We start from the raw sequence: 21163 nt of genomic DNA, 5'->3' as shown, positions 1-21163 counted from the left end.
CGGTAAATAAAATATTAAATACACAGAAAAAAATAATTTTGATAAATGTCATTAACAGTCAGCTAGTAATAAATAAAAATCATGAGTAATTCATGCTGCTTTCACTATGGCACCTCAGTCATGGCCTCATCTGCCTTAATTGGCTTACTTTTAACCAGCATTTGCTTCACACAAGTTTTAAATTTCCTGTTTTATAGCTTGTTATCCTTTGTTTCAGGAAAATCAGCCCTGACATGTGACTCTCCACATACTTCTCTGCTGGCACCAATTTCTAATATTTCAAGCAACTGTTGTAGAGGCAGGACTTGTGAAAAAGCATTTTCCTCCTTCCTTCCTAAACTATGATTTAATGTATTGAAGGCGGAAAAATCCTAATCTAAGTGATTTCTTGATTCAGCAAGACTGACAGTAATCAGGCCCGAGTGTGGTTAGTGAAACCGAACTCAGCTTTCAAAGGTGTGAAAACAGGTGTGGGTCACTATCAGCCAAGGTTGTTGGCTGATAGTGTGCTAACTGAGCAGGGCTGTGTGAAAACATGGGACTGTAGCTAAGGTCCCATTCTGTTTTCAACCATAGTTTAATAACATCAAGTGTGAACTTCTCCCACAAACGTCATCATAAACATGCGTCATGGTGGATTTATGTCAACAGGAGTGTGCCATTAAAGTGAAGCTTGTTTATTAACGTTTCCAAGGTAACTGGAAATCCAAAAGATTTTCTGATGAAGCTGCTGATTCTCCTCAACCTAATTAAATGCAGTTATGACAAAGCATTATGTATCATTAAGAGTTTGGTGCTTTGTATGTATGGCATTAAACAAGAAGCGACTCCCTGATTCACTAACAGTACATGCACACATATCTGCGAGTAATTCATGCACTGCAACTGAGTCATGGGGTGTACTCAGTCACAGCACTGTATAAAGTACTGTGGATACTTTTTTCACGACTATGTTTATTAATAGTGTGCTTTATTATAATTTAGTTTGCAGTTTTACCAAGCTTTCATTATCAATTTTACTCCAGTCACACAAAGCCAGGCAGGATTTAAACTAAGCAACTAAACTCAGAAAGCATTTCATTTCAAAATAATATATTTGTATTTATTTTTATTCAACAAACATGGTGGTTCCTTCTTTCATGAATCAGGAGAACATGTTTGAAGCATCCGCGATGCATATTTTATAGTCCACCTGTAGTTTCAGCATGGCGCCCCCACATCATCCCATTGTTAAGCTGTTTCCATATCAGAAATCCTTTTGAACTCTCTTTCACATCTCTTATCGATTCACAAGTTTTTCACCAAAGGAAATGAAAAGTGTTTAGCAGAAGACGCGTGAGGGTACAACAGTTTATTCTCAGTAAATGTACGATGTCCCGCCATGCCTCCTTTTCAGGTTTTAGTGACAGACACTAATCATTTAGTGTTATTAATTTGGCATGAAAACATTCAGCGTGAACATTTTTTTTTTTTTAAACACTCAAATTTAAAAAATCCTAACAGCCAGGTCTTATTATGGATTTAGTAAAATTTAATTTATCTACAATTATTCCTCCATATAGATAGATTCTTTATTCATTTCAATGTCGCTCTTAAAGTGATAAGTTACATAATATCATACAGAAGCTGGATGCCAGTACTGGACAAAAAGTTGCAAAAATATTTGTCTTTTTTGTCTCTTTACATCTTTTCCATCAGTGTTTTGCAGCATATTGCAGAGCAGTCGGTGAAATGGAACAACTGTGACGCTGAACTCGAACTGATTGGGGGGCGAAGTGCAGGTGACGCCAATGCTGCAGGTGCTTGTACTGGTGAGGGCAGCAGTGCAGGATGGGGAAAAATGAGAATGCATTGTGACACATTTTAAATCCGCTTCTGCAAATTCTCCAGATGTGTTAAAATTAACTTAAAGGTTTTTCTGTGATTAGGAACTATGTGACAGTACATTAGAAAAACAAAAAAAATAATAAAATCCATCACAAACTGATGGTGAATGCAGCAGAGATGAATACACTGACATGTTTAAATCTCTCAGCTGTCGCTGAAAATTGAGTTTTTGGAAAGAACATCGTCATCTTGAACTAAAAATGTCCAAAAACTAACACATACATGTGTTGGAGTAAAGAAGAAGACAGCATGGCAGCCCGGACGAGAAACTGCTTCCATATTTTAGTCCTACTCAGTTTCTCAGGTGCGTTTCTGCAGAGTCTTTTCTCTCCTTTTTCTCCTTTCACTGATTTTCTCTAGTCCTCATCTTCATCCTCCTCATCGTCGTCGTCTGTCTGGTCCCTGGTGTCGAGGTCATCTTCATCTTCCACCTGCAAGGAAAGGGTCACAGTCTAACTAAAGCAGACAGACGAAACAGAACTGAGTGGTTCGCACTTACGTGTTTGCATCTATTCCTCTGTAACTATTAAATAATTACTCACTGCTAAAGCTACCACGACAGCTAACAAGCTTTAATGATACTTAGTCCAAGACTAGACACTAAAATCTTGCTGGGGTTTTTTTTGTTTGTTTGTTAGGCAGTGAAAAATAAGATGAATGACTAAAAAGAGTCAATTTCAACCCCTATAGGCCACAATCACACAGGCTTTGAGACCACAAAGCAGACACAGGTCACTGGAGACAACCTGTAGTCTCCAACCAGTTGGTGAGGAGTTGCTGTAGGTTGCTCACAGTTGATAGCAGGGAAAATAAACAACAGGTGCATAAAGTTAACCAGTGCTGCACCACAGATTGCGGTGGTCGCCCGTAGTTTGCGTGTAACCTGCAAACACTCATGAATTACTTGCATGCAAACTGTGGGCTACTGCAACCTGCTTGCAACAAAAATCAATCACAAGAAGACTGCAGCACCCTCTTTGCAGCCATTTTCACTTGGTGACAGCCAGAAACCACTAGCCAACCAGTCGGTGAATAGACATTTTAGTTACCGCTGTCTCGGCATGGGTGACTGAGGCAGTAGTGTGGTCGTTTTTATTTTGAATTCTCGCTAATCAGAATCAACTCACTGTTCATTTATTTGGATCAGACTGAATAATCTGGGGAAAGTTTAGATCAGACTACATACATACTACACTGGGGTAAAAAAACAAAAAACAAGGGACAGTTTGAAATTTTATACTTAATCCAACTTTTTCTTCTCCAGCACTTTCAAATCTTCCATAACTGGCTATCTAATCAAAACTCTCACAACTGAAAAACATATTTAAGCTATTTTAAAAACTGCAATCAAATCAATTTTACACCGACTGTCATAGAGCCACATCAATATCATGAGATATGTCAAAGTTTCAATAACAACACTGTGCTAATTTAATGTCTGTGATACAGGATATTAGAAACAAGCAGTGTTACCCTGATGTTTGTTCTGTTTTAAGATCGTCCTCTGGAGAATATTCATCAAAGTGCAAACTTGCGAAAGTCTCGTCACCAGGTGATGGATGAGGACCACAGAGGATTTCAAGATCACTGGATCCTCTCTTTGCAATTAGTTGGTTTATTGTCAGTTCAGCTTGAGACAATTTTCTTTTGGCATAAGAAGGCGTAGGGATAAAGACTTCCAAGAGCCTACGGCTACCTGAGGGGACCTGGTGAACCAAACTCTGACCTGGGATCTCTGCTGGATGTTACTGGTCATCTTTCTTTCCTCTCACTCAAAACTTTTAAAGAAAATTCTCAACCTTACTGCTGGAGGTTGTTGGGGCTGCGTGTTTTACTAGCCTGAGAACAAAACTAGAGGTAAAAGGCTGAAACAGCAGCTCCACCTCATGTGGATGTTCATTTTCTCTGTGACACACATTTTCCTGCATGACAATACTAATACAGGGAAGTAATCAGTCCCAAAATCTGCTGGGTGTCCCGTTAACAAAATATTCCTAAAATGAACAAAAATATTCATATTATTTAAATGTGAGGCTATTAGATATTTCATCATTTCTACTGTTGAATTTTACTGGGCTGACCTAATTTCTTCCTTATGTTTGGATAAACGAGGCAGATTGGCAGTAAAAATGAAAACTATACATTTTATACTGGTGATTTTAGAAAATGCTAATAGCTTTTCTACCGTCTCTCCCAGCTCTTTGAGTCTCTTCTTCAGACTGGTGATCTTCTGGTCTTGGTCTGCCAGCAACATCAGCAGGTCATCCTGCTCCTTCTTGGACTCCTGGACGTCAGTTTGCAGCTTTTCCTTCTCCGTCTGCAGGATGGCCACCGTGCTCGTAGTTGAATCCAGCCGCTTTTCCAGCTCCGCCCGGCTCTCTGACAGGTTCTTTACCTCTGCCTGAGCCGCAGAGGGAGAGGAAGGAGACGGGAGAGAGAGAGAGATAATATATGAGAAGTCCAAGCTGAATGCAGTATGAAAACATTACGATAAATGAGCGTCAAGCGACATATTCTCACACACCTTTAGTCTCTCCATCTCAGACGTCTGCGCTCCCAGCCTACTCTCCAGTTCAGCCATCTTTGCAGCATCTAATGAGCTGTCACTAGAGGGGAGTGTGTCAGAGGACTGAGAGAAGCCAGAGAAAGGTTCATTAGTTTTAAACAACTTCAGCAAATCTATGTCAAATTGATCTTCTCATGATTTTTACCCCGACTTCAGCTCTTCTGAGCAGGTCTTGTCTCTCCATCTTCAGCTGACCGATTTCTGTTGACTGGGACTGAACTTGACTTCTTAAAGCCTCCAGTTCCTGCAACACAGCACACATTCAACACAGGTACAAAATACTAACACCCGATCTGATTAATGCCTCCAGATTAACTCTGGTGACATATATAATTCTTATTGTGAGAGACATGAAAATAAGGTGATCCTAGGCAAGGCAAGTTTATTTGTATAGCACAATTCAACAACAAGGTGATCCAAAGTGCTTTACAGAGACATTAGAAACAAAAACAATGATTTAAAATTGATTAAAACAAGCAAACTAACTAACTAACAAACAAACCAGTATATAAAATCAAAAATCAAAACAGATAAAATCAGAACAGTAGATAAAATCAGTAGTTAAAATGTAAGTTTTGAAATTTAAGCTTAATTGCGGATTTGGTGCTTTATTTAAATGCAGCTGAGAATAGGTGAGTCTTCAACCTGGATTTAAATAAACTGAGTGTTTCAGCTGATCTGAGGCTTTCTGGGAGTTTGTTCCAGATATAAGGAGCATAAAAGCTGAATGCAGCTTCTCCGTGTCTGGTTCTGACTCTGGGAATTGATAAAAGACCAGATCCAGATGTACAAAGTCTGTGTCCCAGAAGTCCATCCTGTCCTAAAACCACTAATACTCTACAGCAAGCTGTAGCGCTGCACTTCCTGAGAGGTTCTTTAGGCTTGAGTCACACCCTCTTGCATACATGTAAACATCATAAATCATCTTGAATATTTATGTCAATAAAAGTGAAAATAAAATGGTACACTTAAAGATTTACCTCTCTGTTAGGCACAAGAGTAATTCGAACACTTATTTAGTGACAAAACAAGCATTTGCCTCATGCGCTTAACCTTTTGAAACATTTTTAGCAAACAGGGGTTCAAAGGAAAAGCAGGGACAGGTGTGAAGTGATGAATCCCACCTGGAGCAGCTCTGTGTTGTCTGATCCTCCTGCTGGACCCTCTGCTGTCTGTGCAGCTCCTGATTTCTACAGTTACACAGAGTTAAAACATTATGCAGTCACTTTCATTCCAGATACAATATGTAACTGTGCGATTAACCCAAACACAGACATGAAGCAGTTTTTAGAAACTCCCATATCCAGATATGTCGGAAAGTTTAAACGTAAAGGTTTCTTTGTGTCTTTGGTTTGCATGTTTATAGTTGCAGTAGTGTTTTCTGGTTGATCTTCGTCTTCTAATTTATTCTACAGGTGTGGTTTAAACATTATAATGATATAATAAGTGTTTATTCTAAAATAAGACATATAAAGCAATGTATCAGTCCAAATCAATTGATTAATCTCTGGTGGTTGTATAGAGTCCACATTGCTCCCCCGTGTGTCAGTCAGCTGTTTGGAGGACTGTTTTGCCTACAGTTGTTTTACACTAACAAACGCATCAAAACAGCTTTAAAACATCTCTCTGGAATCAGCCCCCAGAACAACAATGCCAGTACACACAGACTTAAAAAGAAAAGAAAAAAAAGATACTAACCAGGCTGCTGATGAGAGCATCTTTGTCACCAAGTTGTGTTTGAAGTAGCGAGTGCTGTTTGCGGAGCTCCTCCACCTCCTCTCTGAGCTGGGTCAGCTCTTCTGTCTGCAGCCCGTTCACCTGAGAGCCGTCTCCCTGGCTGTTGGACTGACCCTGGTTCTCTTTAGCTGAAGTTAGAGCACAAACACTCAGTTTAAGTGTTAACAACAGCAATACTGATGCTGATGTTATCCCTAAATCTACAATCCTGAGCTGATTTAAGGCTCAATCACGCTGGAGTAAAAATGGGATAGCAACCTTCTTGTGAGTAGAAGGAGGGGGAAGCTTGGTGGTTTACTGGTGACTGCATTGAAATTTTTGCATTTAGCAACCAACTGCTAGTAGTTGCAGCAACTATCTGGCCATTGTGACCACTGTTAATCCAAAGGTTAAAGCAGCCTGTCTCCAAACAATCATGGCCTAATTTGGACTGACTGTAAACATTCTTAGACAGATTGACAAAGGTTTGGCAATAACTGTCATCTAATTTATGAAACAGACCACTTACTAACACTTTGCAATCAATTTGACTCTGTGCTCAAGTCAGTCTCTCTGCAATATGGGACAAGTCAGCTACATCAGAGCAGGGTAGGTGAGCCTATGTCATCCATCCACCCTCTTCAGCTTATCCAAGTAAGAGTCACAGGGGGAGTCTTTCCCAGGTACCTTAGGGCGACAGGAAGGGTACACTCTGTACGAGTCACCAGTCTGTCGCAGGGCTAACACAGAGAGACTCGCACACTCACATTCACGCCTATGGGAAATTTATAATCACTAGTTAACCTAACCCCACTAACTGCATGTCGTTGGACCACTGGAGAAATCCAGAGTACCCAGAACCCAGCATGGGCATAATTTTGCAGTTAAATCGCCGTCCTGCAGCAGCTACATCACCATTTGTGAATAAACCTCTGAATTTCAGTCTCATATCTACGAGGTTCTGGCTGAACTCTGATTCTAAGTAACAGGCTAGAGATACTTAGCTTTTACGTGTCTGTGAGCTACTTTGCTTTGATAGCAAAGAGTTTAGGCAGTTTATTTGGGTTTGTGTCTTCATGGTTTTGTCTCTGTCATTTTGCCTAAGAAACCTTTGCATTCGCTGTCATCCTTGTTAGTTTAGTACAGATTGGAAACAGGAAAAATTGGCTACTATGTGATCTAAGAACAGAAACCTACAAGTATCTCTTGAGGCGACTAATTTGTCTCACACTTGTTTAATGCCACACAAACTTGCATATAAGGAAATGTAAAAAACAGCATCATTTTTCTCCTGTAATAACTTTTTGGTTTTAAAAACTATTTCTCAATGACTTCTGAAAGTGATGCAAGCAATATGGAAGACTGTATTATAGGAATATAGCATAAATTTTAATCACAGGTATGATACTCACACGCTTGACAGCCTCACTGTGATGACAAGACTGCACGAAATCACGACACACTGTCTGTTGTGTGCTAAGAAAGTGCTACAGAGTTCTAAAAGCACAAAATTTCACTTTAACATTTTGTTTATGAAACAAAGTAAATTGCTCCTATGAAACGTGGCTGTGTGCGTGACGGTCTCGCACAATTTGATATAAAACAGTATCTGGGGATGTTGCTGCACATCCCTGTCGCTCTATTATCTGAGCGAGGCAGTAAAAGCTTAATGTGCCCGCCGGAATGAGGTTGATAGGATTAAAATCGTGCATGTCAGTCCCTCATTTCTCATTCATTATGGGAAAATGTATTTTAAATGAACTAAATCTCTATATTTTATGTATCTAAAGTCACACCACACACACACAGCCGATGAGGTGCACCCACCTAATTTCAGCTTGAGGATGTTGTACTGGTCTTTGTGCTGCTGGATCTGCGACTGCTGCTGGGTGATTGTAGCCTGCAGCTGTTCATTCTGGGAGGTCATGGATGTCACCTGCTCCTTCAGCTCCTGAAGCTGAGCGTCCTGAGGATCATGTGATCAAAATCAATCTGTCAGCAGGAGAGTACATCAAACTGAACAAACACAACATGTAACAAAATGAAAATGGTGTTATTTACCTGCTCTCTGATCAGCTCTTTATACTGAGTCACAATGTTGTCGTGCTGCTCTAATGTCTTCTTCACCTCCTCTTCCTTCTTCTCCTCCTCGCTAGACTTGTGAACTGCTTTGGTTATCACTCCTGTGGAAAAGTAGGGAGAGGAACATAACTCGTTAGGCCAACTGAAACTCTGCAATAGTTCTCTTAAACTGTTCGTGTTAGGATGAATGTGACGGGACTGACCTTCCAGTTCTTTGACCAGCTTGGTAAACTCATGATCGAACAACATCTGCTCTGGAGACGGGAAGACGGGCTGCGGCTTCTGAGCCGCCCGCGAATACAGTTCATGTTTGGTGATGAAGCACAGCTTCTCTACAAAGTTTTCCTTTCCGATCCGCTTCTCGATGAGCTGCTTTAGCTTCTCTCTGAAGAGGAGAGAGCACAGTAGCTTTGTCACTATATAAAACAGATTTTTATTTGTTTTAAATTTGTCAAATCAGTGGACAAAGACACCACATTTAAACAATGTACCTCCTAATTTATACACTTTAGATACACAAATGATGGCTATATAGCAGCTGAAATGATGAAAATCTGATTTGTAAAATGCATGTAATCTATATTTTTTAACTTATCACCATAATAATGTGTTTGCTTGTGTGTATACGGAGTATTGTTGTCATTCTGTCACCAAAAAAATTAGGTAAACCTAGTTATAGCATGCACATGTTTGAGTGAGTGAAAGAGATTTACTTGGTATAGTTTTCCAGCGAGTTGTCGTTATAATAGATGCAGATGCCGAGAAGCAGGGCACACAGGCCCTGCACCAGCCTCTCGTCCTCCCCCAGGTTCTCTGAGATCTGAGCGGTCAGCTACAAGAGTCAGTGTCAAGGACTCATCCATGTAAAGCTGCACATTTTAAGTAAGACTGAATGAGAGGTTTTAACCTAAACACAAAATGGATTGGATTTATATAGCGCTTTTCAAGGCACCCAAAGCGCTTTACAATGCCACTATTCATTCACTCCCGCATTCACACACTGGTAGAGGCAAGCTACAGTTGTAGCCACAGCTGCCCTGGGGCAGGCTGACAGAAGCGAGGCTGCCATATCGCGCCATCGGCCCCTCTGGCCAACACCAGTAGGCGGTAGGGTAAAGTGTCTTGCCCAAGGACACAACGACCAGGACAGAGAGCCCGGGGATCGAACCGGCGACCTTCCGGTTACAGATACGCTTCCCCACCCCCTGAGGGGTGGGGAAGCGTACAGGGGGCGTACAGGGGGGCGACCGTACAAAAACTGAATAAAAGAAAAAACATAATAAATAACTTGTTTACGAAGCATTAAGAACCCTATGAAGTAGTAAAACTGACAAAAGGATACAAAAGGAACATTTTCTTGATTGTGCAGAAAGTGTGTAACGGCAATCGGACAGTTGCTGATCCATGTACACAGCAGCATGAGGAGGCCCACCCTGGTCTGCACTTTACTGCCCTGCAGAGAAAAACAACAAGACAGAAGGAGAGTCAACGTGTTTCTGTACAGTGACAGTGACACTTAGAAACACAAAAACACGATGCTACACGACAAAAAACACAGAAAAGAGAGTCAGACTGAATCCTCGTCACATTTAAACGCGACTGGGAATAGTTTACTGGTTGGATACAGATTACTTAACCAATTAATGTATCTAGTAAGCAGCCATTTCATCAGAGCATGAGCGGAGTATAGATGTTAGCTCTAAAATGGTAAATTACATTGAAAAAGAAGCATCGGATTTGCTGGTACATAGCAACAATTAAATATCCCTATCAGTGGAAATGGCGAAGTTAAAACAATGCATGTCCTTTTCTGGTCAATAAAAATAAGGAAATGGTTAAAGTAATCCTTCAACACATGTCATACATTAGTGGTTAATGAGGTTATCATAAGGCCAGTCAAAACAAAAACATTCAGATATTTAGACTGAGGTTAGATTTATCAGAGCAAGCAATCCTGTGATAATTACAAAAAAAATGTAAATAAATAAAATAACTACATGATCAACATTAAAATCAGTTTGCAATCAATTATTTTCAAAGCAAAGTGAAACTGCAATGGAAACTTTATCCCATTTCCAGCTGTCAGCACATGCAAAGCAAACCCCGCTAAATGTGCTTTTCAGGATTTTTTTTTAATGACATAAATTATTTCATTATTATTAAAACAGCTTAAAGATCTTTAAAAGAGCTCAATGTGGATTTTTTTCCTTCTTTATAAAAAACGTCCCTCAAATGCGCACATTTATGGGAAACTGATGCCAGCGAGTGGATATGTCATCTCTATCACTGAAAGGAAGACAGGATGATTTTCATGGAGTTGGAACATGAGATGATGAAAAACAACAGTGTGACTCGGTACGGAGATGAGCAAAAACCTGTTAAGTTTAAATTGTGGCTTAAGACTGCCAATCAACTGGTGCATTAACACTTAATGCGCGACATGCTTTTAAGAAAGGAGCTCTCTGAGTAAGCAGTGAAGATGTGGATAAAAACTAATCAGCATTCAAAACTATAAAAACTTACAAAAATCACCTTTTCAGCTTTTGTCTCCAAATGTGACGCAATGCAAAATAAATAAAATGAAGAGGAAAACAAAAGAAAAGACAATGACCACCACAGGCGTCAACTGAGCACACATTGGCCTGGTCTCTACAAAGACGTCATATGTCTGTGTGTGGGGGGCACAGATGACCATTAACACTTGAGACATTGCTGAAATTGACTTATGTAAAGCAAATGCTGTGTGACACAGCTTCATAATAAAAAAATAATCTTAGAGGAAACATTTCCACTTCTGTATCTCTTCCAGGAAACCACCAACACAACACATTACATCAAGGCACAGCTATCCAGTTACAACTGCCTAATGGGCTGCACTGCTGCCAGCCTGAGACTGGAAGTCAGAAGAGGTGTGGCTCGTATGAATGTGTGTTTTTAAACACAAAGCTGCACACTGCATATGCCTGACACATTTCAGGGGGGAAAAAGACATCTTCTTCACAAGTATGACCCACTGTCAGAGATCTTAATTCTGTTCTAGACAATCGGTGACAAAAATCTGTTCGCTACCTAGAATCCAAATCACATATGCAGATTTTAGTAAACAATGGACGCCCCACACAAGCAGTCGGCAACCAGTCGGCAACCAGTCGGCAACCACTGGCTGCTAGGGAAAAGGTGTATTTGTCAACTGGATGGCAAGTTGTTGCTGGGTGTTTCTGTGAAATTGTTTACTAAAGCATCATTACCACAATCCTAGAAAATAATCAGTTACCCCCCAGCCAGGACACCCCTGGTGTTGGAGACATTTGCATCCAACCTTTGGAGGTTGGATGCAAATGTCTGTCGCAGACACATAACAATGTGGCTCTTGCACAAACTACCTAACCACACTGAGGATTTTCATTAGTGATAATAATTCTGAAACATGAAATGATTTCACTTCCTCTTTTACAGGAGGTGACCGTCAAGCTCTTGGTAGGAAACTTGAGCACACCATCAAGGCTTAGAGGTTGTGAGTATCCAAAGACCAACCTCGGGCCTCAAGCAATAGGAGCTCAAAGTACGTTTACCTTAATCCCGTTGTTTCACAACAGATAAGTACCAGCAGTAATTTGGAGCCTTTCAGCAGCATGAAGTTAGTTTTTAAATCTGTTTTGGTACCAAGGTTATGTTTTACAAGGCCTCTTTGATCCCATTATTTGGGATTTCCAGTTCAGAAATATCTGAACCCAAAGGAAGACATAAAAATCATACACAGTCCTATAAATCATCTGCCAGTTTTGCTGTGCACCATATAAAAATACAGGACAAAAAGCAGTGACAGTCACTCACTTGAACAGGAGAAGGCCCAAAAGTTGCTGCAGTACTCACTTCCTCAACAAACAGATAAGGGCTTGCAGCACAGCAAACAAAGTTCAAAGTTTAAAGTAGGTGTCAGGATGATAGCACCAGAGATAAACGATTAAAAACAACCAATGTGTCCCTTTTCTCTGAGCCTCTCTCGGGTGTCCACTTGTGTACTTCCCCACAAGCCCCTGGTGAAAACACTGACAGCAACTACATCTTACAGGTGTGTGAGGAGGAGTTCACTTGTGTGTCACCCTAATGAGGTAGCGCTGGGTCAAAGCTTTCAGTTAGGGACAAAGATCGGGTAGTAAAGAGTTATAAGGAAGCAAGATCCCCCAACAAGTGGGCCAACAAGACCCCTACTACAACTGCCAAGCCAAAAACATAACACAGACAGGTGCCACCCAAACACTCACACACAGGTACACTTTACTCACCCGCCGGACGATCTTATCACCCTGCAAAACCACAATAATGTGACACTGTTCTCTTCACTGTGATCGACAATAGTGCCGTTTTAAGAAGCCTATGGCAAACAGAGACACACAGCCTATCAGCACACTCCTCTGTATCATCATTGCCCTACCTGGGACAGGATGTTGGTGCACTGCTGCAGCAGAGACACGGGGGGCTTGCCCAGGCTGGTGGCAAGCTGAACCCTCAGCAGCTGCTCTTTCTGGGTGAGGTTGTCCTGCAGGGCATGAGCTAAGGCCACAGCAGCACACCAGTTTGAAAGAGAGTCTGCTGAGAACAGGCCTCCACACAGCAGCTGTCCTGCAGAGATGGAATTGGCTGAAAGGCAGAAAAAAGTGAGCTATTAAGCACTTAAAACAGTGTGAACCATCTAAAAACACAGATCACATGTTATTTATTTACAGGACCTGAAACTGTTACTGACCATCAATGGTGGAGGGCAGCAGTGTAGCAACTATCTCCCCCTGGCCTTTCTGGTTTTTATAGAGGAAACACTGAAAACAGTAAAGGACCGCACAGCGAAGCACAAATGGTTGTCTCTCGTTCACCATGGACATGAGCAACACCACAATGGCTGGTCTGTGGGGACATGAAGAAGAGAGGTCACCATAGGATTTAGATGGATAAAGGCGATTTAACAGGCGAGTCCACTAGTTGTGTTTTTACCTTGGTGGGTTTGACGGAGCGTTGACAGAAGCAAAATAGTCCTGGTTGACCTGAGAGCCTCTGATGACCTCTGAAACTGTGTTGATGGTCTGAAAGAAAGCATCCAAATCAAAGTCACGATCATTAATCTGCATAAGCTCACTGCTGAGCAACAAAAATTCTCTTTTTTCAGCTTTGTTACTCTAAGTATCATGACATATCAAACCAGTTTCCATGTCTAAGTGTCTCCTGCGATGCACGAAGCTCCCATCTTTTTAATTTGATGCATTTTTTACCAAATGTCAATCTGGACCTTTCTAGATTTTAATTAGCCCCATACACAGGCATGTCTTTAAACTTTAGAAACTCCCAGTGTACCCTAAAGTCTCTGGGCTCACAGTATCCCAGACACAACATATAAGATTTCAGTGTGGATATTGATCTTAGGATAATAACTATTTGTCAGCAAACAATTCAAGCCACACCACTGCTATCCTCATTGTGGATGGGATCCTCCCAGCGCTCTTGTCTGAAGTCATTTTAATTTTTGGTTTTCTTCCTCCAATATGATTACATTTGTCTATCAATGAGTCACCCGCAGCCGCTTTACTGACCGACCCAAAACATAACATGTTTTTCAGGAGAATTTAAACCCTTGTCCTAAATGCAGCTGTGCTGATGCATTACATGAAGGAAAGTATTGGACCACACCTCTTACTGTCTGAGGTGGTAGTCTGTAGCACGGGGTCCCCACAAGGAACAGTACTCGCCCCTTTCCTCTTCACCCTGTACACTGCGGACTTCAGTTATAACACGGACACTTGCTATCTCCAGAAGTTCTCAGACGACACCACCATTGTGGGTCGGGGTGTCGGAGGGAAATGAACTGGAATACAGGGGGTCATCAAATACTTCGTCAGCTGGTGCGAACAGAACCATCTTTGCATCAATGCCAGCAAGACGAAGGAGCTGGTGATTGACTTCAGCAAAAAGCCAGCCCCTATTACACCAGTGAACATCCAGGGTTTGGACATTGAAACAGTGGAGGAGTATAAATACCTGGTTCTTCACCTCAACAACAAACTGGACTGGTCCACAAACACAAATGCACTTTACAAAAGGATCTAGAGTCGTCTCCACCTGCTACGGCGGCTGAGATCCTTCGGGGTGAACAGGCCACTCCTAAGGAAATTTTACGACACTGTGGTGGCGTCTGCTATTTTCTATGCTGTGGTCTGCTGGAGTGGTGGAATGGCAGAGAGGGACAGGAGGAACCGCAACAAACTGGTCAGGAGGGCCGGCTCTGTCCTGGATTCTCCACTGAAGTCCATCGAGCAGGTTGGGGAGGAGAGGATGTTGTCTAAGCTAACATCCATCACGGACAGTCCCTGCATGAGACTGCGCTCGTTCAGCAGTAGACTTTTACACCCAGAGAGTAGGAAGGAGCGCTACCGCAGGTACATTCTTACCAGCAGCTGTCAGACTCTATAATGCAGCTTAACATTCTTTTGGTCATCTTACTCACCAGCTTGTTTGTTTACTGTACATTTTATACATGTCTCCATACAATTTTTCTATACATATTCTGTACATTGTTACCTGTACATACCTGTATTTACGAACTTCGGCTGCTTATGTTTATAGGACCACCTTGTGTCTTCCTTTTATATTTTATTTTCCCTTGCTGTAAGAGCTCTGTAACACCGAAATTTATCATCCGTGGGATAATAAAGGTTTATTCTATTCTATTCTATTCTATTCTCTTTGAATTGATGTGTTTAGGTTCCACTGTCATTGCTGTATAAACCATACAAACATAAATGTTAGGACCTCACTGAATTCGAATGTGATACGTTTTAACCTCTCAGGCATGCCTCAGCACTTGTTTGCTGTGGGAACTAAAGAAGCTTTTGAATGCTTCAATGGCTAATGGTTTCAGACTTAACGAGCGGGTTGTTGTGATTACCTCAGTGAGGATGTCTGCAGGGACACCAGTGGCCATGAGGATGGTGCACAGCTGCTGCAGTAGGCCACACTGGAACATGGACTTCTGACAGCTGGCCGTAGCTCCAGGAGAGTTCACTGGAGACACCATGACTCGCACCAGCTGGGATTACAACATTATTTAACAGTTATTTAAGAGTTTTAACAAATAATATTCTGCTGTTTTTAATTAGTACTTAGATCAAGACAACAATTAGACATATTACCTGCAGCATGAGATGAAGGTTTGTGACCTTCTGTGCAGACCAACCAGAGTTATCGTCACCAACCTCGAACCAGGGCTTCATTCTCTGGATGTAGGAGCCTTCTTTAAAGAAGTTCTGGTTGGAGCTGTTGTTCTTTAGCAGGTTGAGGAGAAGAAGCAGACAATCCTCTACCACAATACCTGCACACAAGAAAGACGACAGATGTCAGGATATATCACAAGCCAAAAAAAAAAAAAACCCCACTGTGTTTAGAGAAAAGAGGTAGGATCGTATTGTTCAGTAACAATTCTGTGTAAAAATCCATTTACCTCCATCGCTGCTGCCTTCTTCTGTGATGATATCTAGGAGGCGCTCAAACGCGTTCTCAAATGCCACAATTTTCTGAATGGCAGCGTTGCCTTTAGTCAGCTGTTGAAGTAGCAACAAGCCCTGATGGTGGCAGAAAACAAAATGTCACAGACTCAAACAGACCTCTACTCAACGCTCAGTTTCAAAGGGGTTCAAATACAGTGTAATACAAAACGTAAGTGTGCTTACATCATTGCGAATTACTTCTCTGGAGTCTGCCAGCAGGTCCATCAATCTGGAAACACCTATGAGAGTAAACGGAAACAAAAAATGTTGCTGTTAAAGCGATAAATTCCCGACGTGACAAAGTTCGATATAATGCAGAGATAAGAAACTCACCCATGGGGCTGACCAGGATAATACCCTGGATCTGTGGACCCTGGTTCTTCAGCAGAGCAGTCAGCAGCTTCACTCCGGGCCACCGTACATGAAAGTCAAACTCCTAAAAATGCAGAAAAGCATCAGACGGGGGGAGGTCAGGAAAAATTTAACAATACAGAGTTTCTGCTGCTGGATCAAAACCACTCGGTACCTCCAGCAGAGTGAGGAGCAGGGTTACGTGCTCAGGATCCTGGACGAACGTGTCTGTAAACTGGAGGCCGAGGTCATCTGCCTGCTTCTGTGCGTTCTCATCTGTGAAGCGAGATTGAAAACGAGTCACCGTCTCAGGAGTCATCCATGTAGTGTGTGGACCCAGCTGGTTTGTTCATATAAATCAGCCTGAGCAACACAGCAGTGAAGCTCACATGTATAACTTCAATTACCAATGACGAGCGACTTTACAGGTACCATGAGAATGAGAGACGCGCTCAGGGTGACAAATGTGAACAAACCAGAAAGACAAGAGAAGCTACACACAGGAGAGGACAGCAGGGTTACCGCCAAAGGAAGTGTATTCTAAGCCCACAGTGATAAACAGTTAATTAGGGATGAGTGCAGCACTTTAAAGCAAAGAACTGAAAATAAATGGATGCTTTTTCCAGCTAAGGATCCATTACTGAGATTACAAAAAGAGTGTTCTTGTCTACTTTTAGTGGTAGGACTTTATGCAAACAGCTATTGCCACAAACAGACTCGATAAAAGCTTCTACCCACAGGTCCTCATATATGCCTCCTGACTGAAAAACTGATGATTCACTCCCACTTTTAACTGTAGTAGAGCAGGTCGCTATATGCTGCTCTAACTCCATTTTGCACTATACTAAAATAAATAAATATATATATATATTTATATTTTTTTTTTTTTTCCATTCTTCCTGCAACACTAACAATGGAGATCATTGATTAACATTAATTAACTGAGATAAACTTATCTTAGTTAATTAATTAGTTAATATACATTAAATTTCAAGGTGGAGCACCTGCAGGCAATTACTTAACACTTTAGCTTCTTGCAGCTTATTGTTTTGGTTTCCCTTGGTCCATCTTTACTGGTTTATTTTGTGTCGTTGCTCTAAACAAAGTTTTCAGCACCAGTTGGCTGTTGTGTTTAATGAAAATGCTCTGAAAAACCACAACGCATACTACCTGACAGCAGAAAGACACAGAGACAGGCTGCTGATGGCAATTGAAACCAAATCAGAGCTAAAAAGTAAATCACTACTGCCAGGTAGATAGAAATCTCTCTAGTTTTGCATAAAGCATAAGACTTATTGGTCAAGGTGGACTAAACAAACAGTTAGTGTAGGTTTAGATGAAAATGGTGTCCCTCTTAACCCAAAGATCCAAATACAGACGTATTAGAGGAAAATAAAAATGCTTTCTAAAAAAATAATAATAATAATTTGGTATAATTAGTATTGGCATAACAACAACAACAACAGTGCAAAATTACTGAGGTATTAAAATGTGATGTGAGGGAAAAAAGAAAAAAAAAAAAACAGCCAGAAGATGGGGCATAATGAAGCATTAGTGAAGCATTCTTGTCAACACCAAAGTGCCTTCCTGTTTATTTTCTGGTGCCCTCTAATTTTAGTGAAGTTAGTTATAACTAGTTAGCACTAAAGCTACTGCACAAAGGCACAGTTTGAGTACTGACCAGGCACAGACACATTCTTATGCTTCCCTGAGACAGGGAGAGGGGCTACTGCGTCTGCGAGTGCAGGAAGGAAGAGAAGTTCAACGCCTTACCCAAAAGCTAGCATTCATTCCAAGTCCAGCATCAGCTAACAGAGACTTGTTAACCCATGCCATGACAACACCATTTTCATTTATCAGCTTATTTTAATCTTTGCAGGGAATACATTTAAAATGTGCTCTTTTTCAATAACCAAACAAAGGGGACTGTGTGATTCCTAAGTGCCGTTGGTGTTAGAGGGGTTGGCATCATGCACAGTCAAAGAGTTTTACCTTCTGATTCATCTGTAGGTTAAAACATGGAAGAGAAGAGAGAGACGAGAGTCTTTAAATAAAGCAGTCATCATCAGTGTATAGAAGAAGGGAATGCAAACTGACAGCTTTCCATGTTTAACATGAACTGAACTCATTTACACATGCAAAACAAACATGGGTTTTAAGTCAGTTCAAACCATTTACAGAAGCCTCACAATGAGGAGGAATTCATTTCAATATAGTTAAAAACATCTTTAGATCAGAGGTTTTATCTTCCAGTTATGAATTCAAGTTAAATTACATATTTTTTTAAGGATGTGGGGTGTAATACCTTGTTCTTCCTCCTCATCATTGCAGATGACGTTGTAAAGCGTATCCAAAGCATAGCCGAGGATTTCAGAGTCAGATCTGTTGCATTTGGGAGACAAACATAAGCATGTTTACTGAGCTGTAATCCACAAGCATTACAAGTATGAGTATTAACATACCTGTCAGTCTGTAGTATGTTAATCAAGTGATCCATTGCCTGTGTTCCAACTTCCATTCGATATTTCTAGAAAACATTTTAAAAAATTCTCATAGGATTGGTATTGCAACCAGAACCTAAAATAAAGGAATTCTAGTCAATATGCACAAAGAAAAGTTAGAAACATTTTGGATTTCTGTGGTATTTCTTATGAAATACAGGAAACCTGCACATCTATCTGTGTAGCAGACCAGGACTAACACCCATGTGTGTTAACGTGAAACCCTGTGCCTCTTAAACCCCTTATTCAAGCTCGATAAACTCATTACTCATGGTTGACAGTGAGGCTAATGGCAAAACTGTCCATGAACAGAAGTGACTTGGTGGAGGTCAGAGATGAGTTCATTTTAATCAGTAGAATGTGACAAACAAGACCTTTATCCAAGGCTACTGGTGGCACGTTTATTGCAGTGAGACACAGCAGAAGACGTGTGCAGACTGCTTTATGTACATGATGTTAGTGCAGTGATTTCAACTCAAAGTTTCACAGCTCTTCTCTTAAATAGTTTCACTAAAACTTTCAAGAAATTACAATTTTTCAAGGCAAGTTAGGATCCATTTAACTAGCAACTGACTGCATACAGCTTCAGGCCCTTTTAGTTCTCTACTTATACTTTACCTTGGAGAGGGACTTAAGAGCACGGACAGCATCTCTCCGATCTTCTAGGAGCGTGGAGGAGGCAACTCGATCGCACAGCTTCTGGATCTGTTAAGGGACATATAATTTTTTAACTATTATTGCAATGCTTGTTGATAATTTCTGTAATTTTATGTCTCTGAAATTGAGAGAATTTTTGGAATGTTTTAAAGAGCTGTGATTTCCAAGTCCCAATGGTTCTGTGGTGGTGTTGTGAGGAGAAGAAGCAAAAACCCCCAAAACAAAACAAAATATTGTACATAATTACATTTAGCACACACAGACAGCTGACAAATTAAAGGAAAAAACACTAGTATTTCTGAACCCTTTCAAGTTTTGAAATATTTTGTTTTAATCCAACACCATCTGACAGCTTGTGTCTTAATGTGCACCTTGGTCACTTCAGTAAGATTTACGTATCACTTATGAAAAGGCGTGTGAAGTGTGAATGCACGATGTCTCCTGCATCTCAAGTTGCTTAGCTCTTATTACTAAGATGATGAGTCAACACATGTTTAATGCAAACTGCCATGAAATTAAAGTCAACTGTGACAGTGTGATAAAGTGTCTAAGTTGTCTAAAATGAGATCTGGCTGATTGCAAAGGCCACAGAAAATGACTTGCATCGCTCTAATACTCAAACCATTCAGTAATCCTTCATGTCACCCTAGAAGACACCACTCCCATCATGGGACGAAGGTGACAACTTTGTATTGATTTGCCGAGACAAAGGGGACAAGTGGACCCAACCCACCCCCAAAAAAGGCCCACCAGATGCACTTATTATAGGGAGGTTTACTGCTTTCATTTTCATACAGGTCCTATTCCAAAAGCAAAAGCAAAATGTGGCTGGAATCGCAGGTCTAAAAGTGCACTGCAGCATGGGATGTCGACAAGTCAACAGTAAATTAATTTAACAGCTCTGATCACAGAAAGAGCAGTAACAAGGGGGGGGCAGAATTTGAGAAGGTTTCTGTTCAAGTGTTTTGTGCATTCTCAGGAGTGACAGCTTTCTCCCTGAGCAGTCACTATACAAAGAACTGATTATATGTGGTTGTCTGCTGCAATCTCAGCAATGTGTCAGGAGATTCCTGCATGGAACACTATGCATGGCTGTCATCAGCTGAAGTACAACATATTCAGTTATTTTTTTGGTGCTTTTAAACCAATTGATTAGCAGGCAATCAGTACTAAAGATAATAGTTCGCTGCCGCCCTACGTACACGACGAGGTCCATTTTTATGTTGTACACTAGCTCATTTTACAAGATCACACCAATATGTTCAGTAGATTTACAGATTAAAGTTAATCAAAACAAAACTCTGACGTGTAAACAGCTGACAGTCCTAACGGGCTGGTCCTTGGTGTCCGTGTCTTTCATGGATTTCTCCATTCATTGTGGCTTCACAGCAGGTTACACACACTCCCACTGCTGCCTGACAGATTAGCCACCTTAGCTCATTAGCCCTCTAACTAGCTCGCTGTCAGTCATTCGCCAAGTGAAAGGTATCTTCACACATTCTCTTAGGTGTTTGTTATGTGACGGAGCAAAAAATAACTAGTTTAAAAACACAACTCTATCCCCCTGTTCTCAGTTTGTACGGCGCACAGCGGAGAAACGTAAGCTAACCGCTGCTAGCCCAGCTGCTTTCCTACCGTCTCCGCTCCGGACGGCTGCGGCCCGGCTGCCTGCCCACTTATTACTCCTCTGAAGAAGTTCATCTCGGTGCCGTATTCAGAGCCTCTCTTTCTTCACAAAACACCCCTCTGCCGCCCTTCACTGCGCTCAGTATAATAGACACGTAAGAGAGTACACAATGATATATTTTTTTACACTGTGTACACTGACCTACCCCGGAACACTAACGTTTGAGCACTGCGCATGCTCGCAA

General features: G+C 41.2%; 1 protein-coding gene across 5 annotated transcripts; it reads right to left on the bottom strand.

Moving 5' to 3' along the window:
- Positions 1-1336: 1336 nt before the first annotated feature.
- Positions 1337-21147, bottom strand: uso1 (USO1 vesicle transport factor). Of its 5 annotated transcripts, XM_087841724.1 has the most exons (27): positions 20928-21147; positions 19254-19340; positions 18597-18661; positions 18440-18516; positions 18127-18138; positions 17816-17869; positions 16310-16410; positions 16117-16219; positions 15967-16022; positions 15738-15858; positions 15430-15608; positions 15186-15326; positions 13241-13329; positions 12999-13153; positions 12687-12892; positions 12538-12558; positions 9594-9704; positions 8965-9083; positions 8455-8636; positions 8231-8352; positions 7997-8135; positions 6152-6318; positions 5578-5643; positions 4599-4697; positions 4412-4516; positions 4073-4288; positions 1337-2318 (listed from the first exon to the last, which is right to left on the bottom strand). In XM_087841724.1, the coding sequence occupies exons 1-27, from the start codon at positions 20991-20993 to the stop codon at positions 2244-2246; spliced, it is 2934 nt and encodes a 977-aa protein (XP_087697850.1). In that variant the 5' UTR covers positions 20994-21147; the 3' UTR covers positions 1337-2243. The 5 variants fall into 5 exon arrangements, with proteins under 5 accessions (XP_087697850.1, XP_087697849.1, XP_035762171.1 ...); XM_087841723.1 differs by lacking the exon at positions 17816-17869 and having other exon boundaries at positions 1337-2343; XM_035906278.2 differs by lacking the exon at positions 17816-17869.
- Between the last annotated feature and the right edge of the window lie 16 nt (positions 21148-21163).

Source organism: Neolamprologus brichardi, chromosome 6 (genome assembly GCF_056152115.1).
Source record: "Neolamprologus brichardi isolate AB-2024 chromosome 6, ASM5615211v1, whole genome shotgun sequence".
Lineage (NCBI taxonomy): Eukaryota > Metazoa > Chordata > Actinopteri > Cichliformes > Cichlidae > Neolamprologus > Neolamprologus brichardi.
This window is presented reverse-complemented; position numbering and strand designations above follow the sequence as displayed.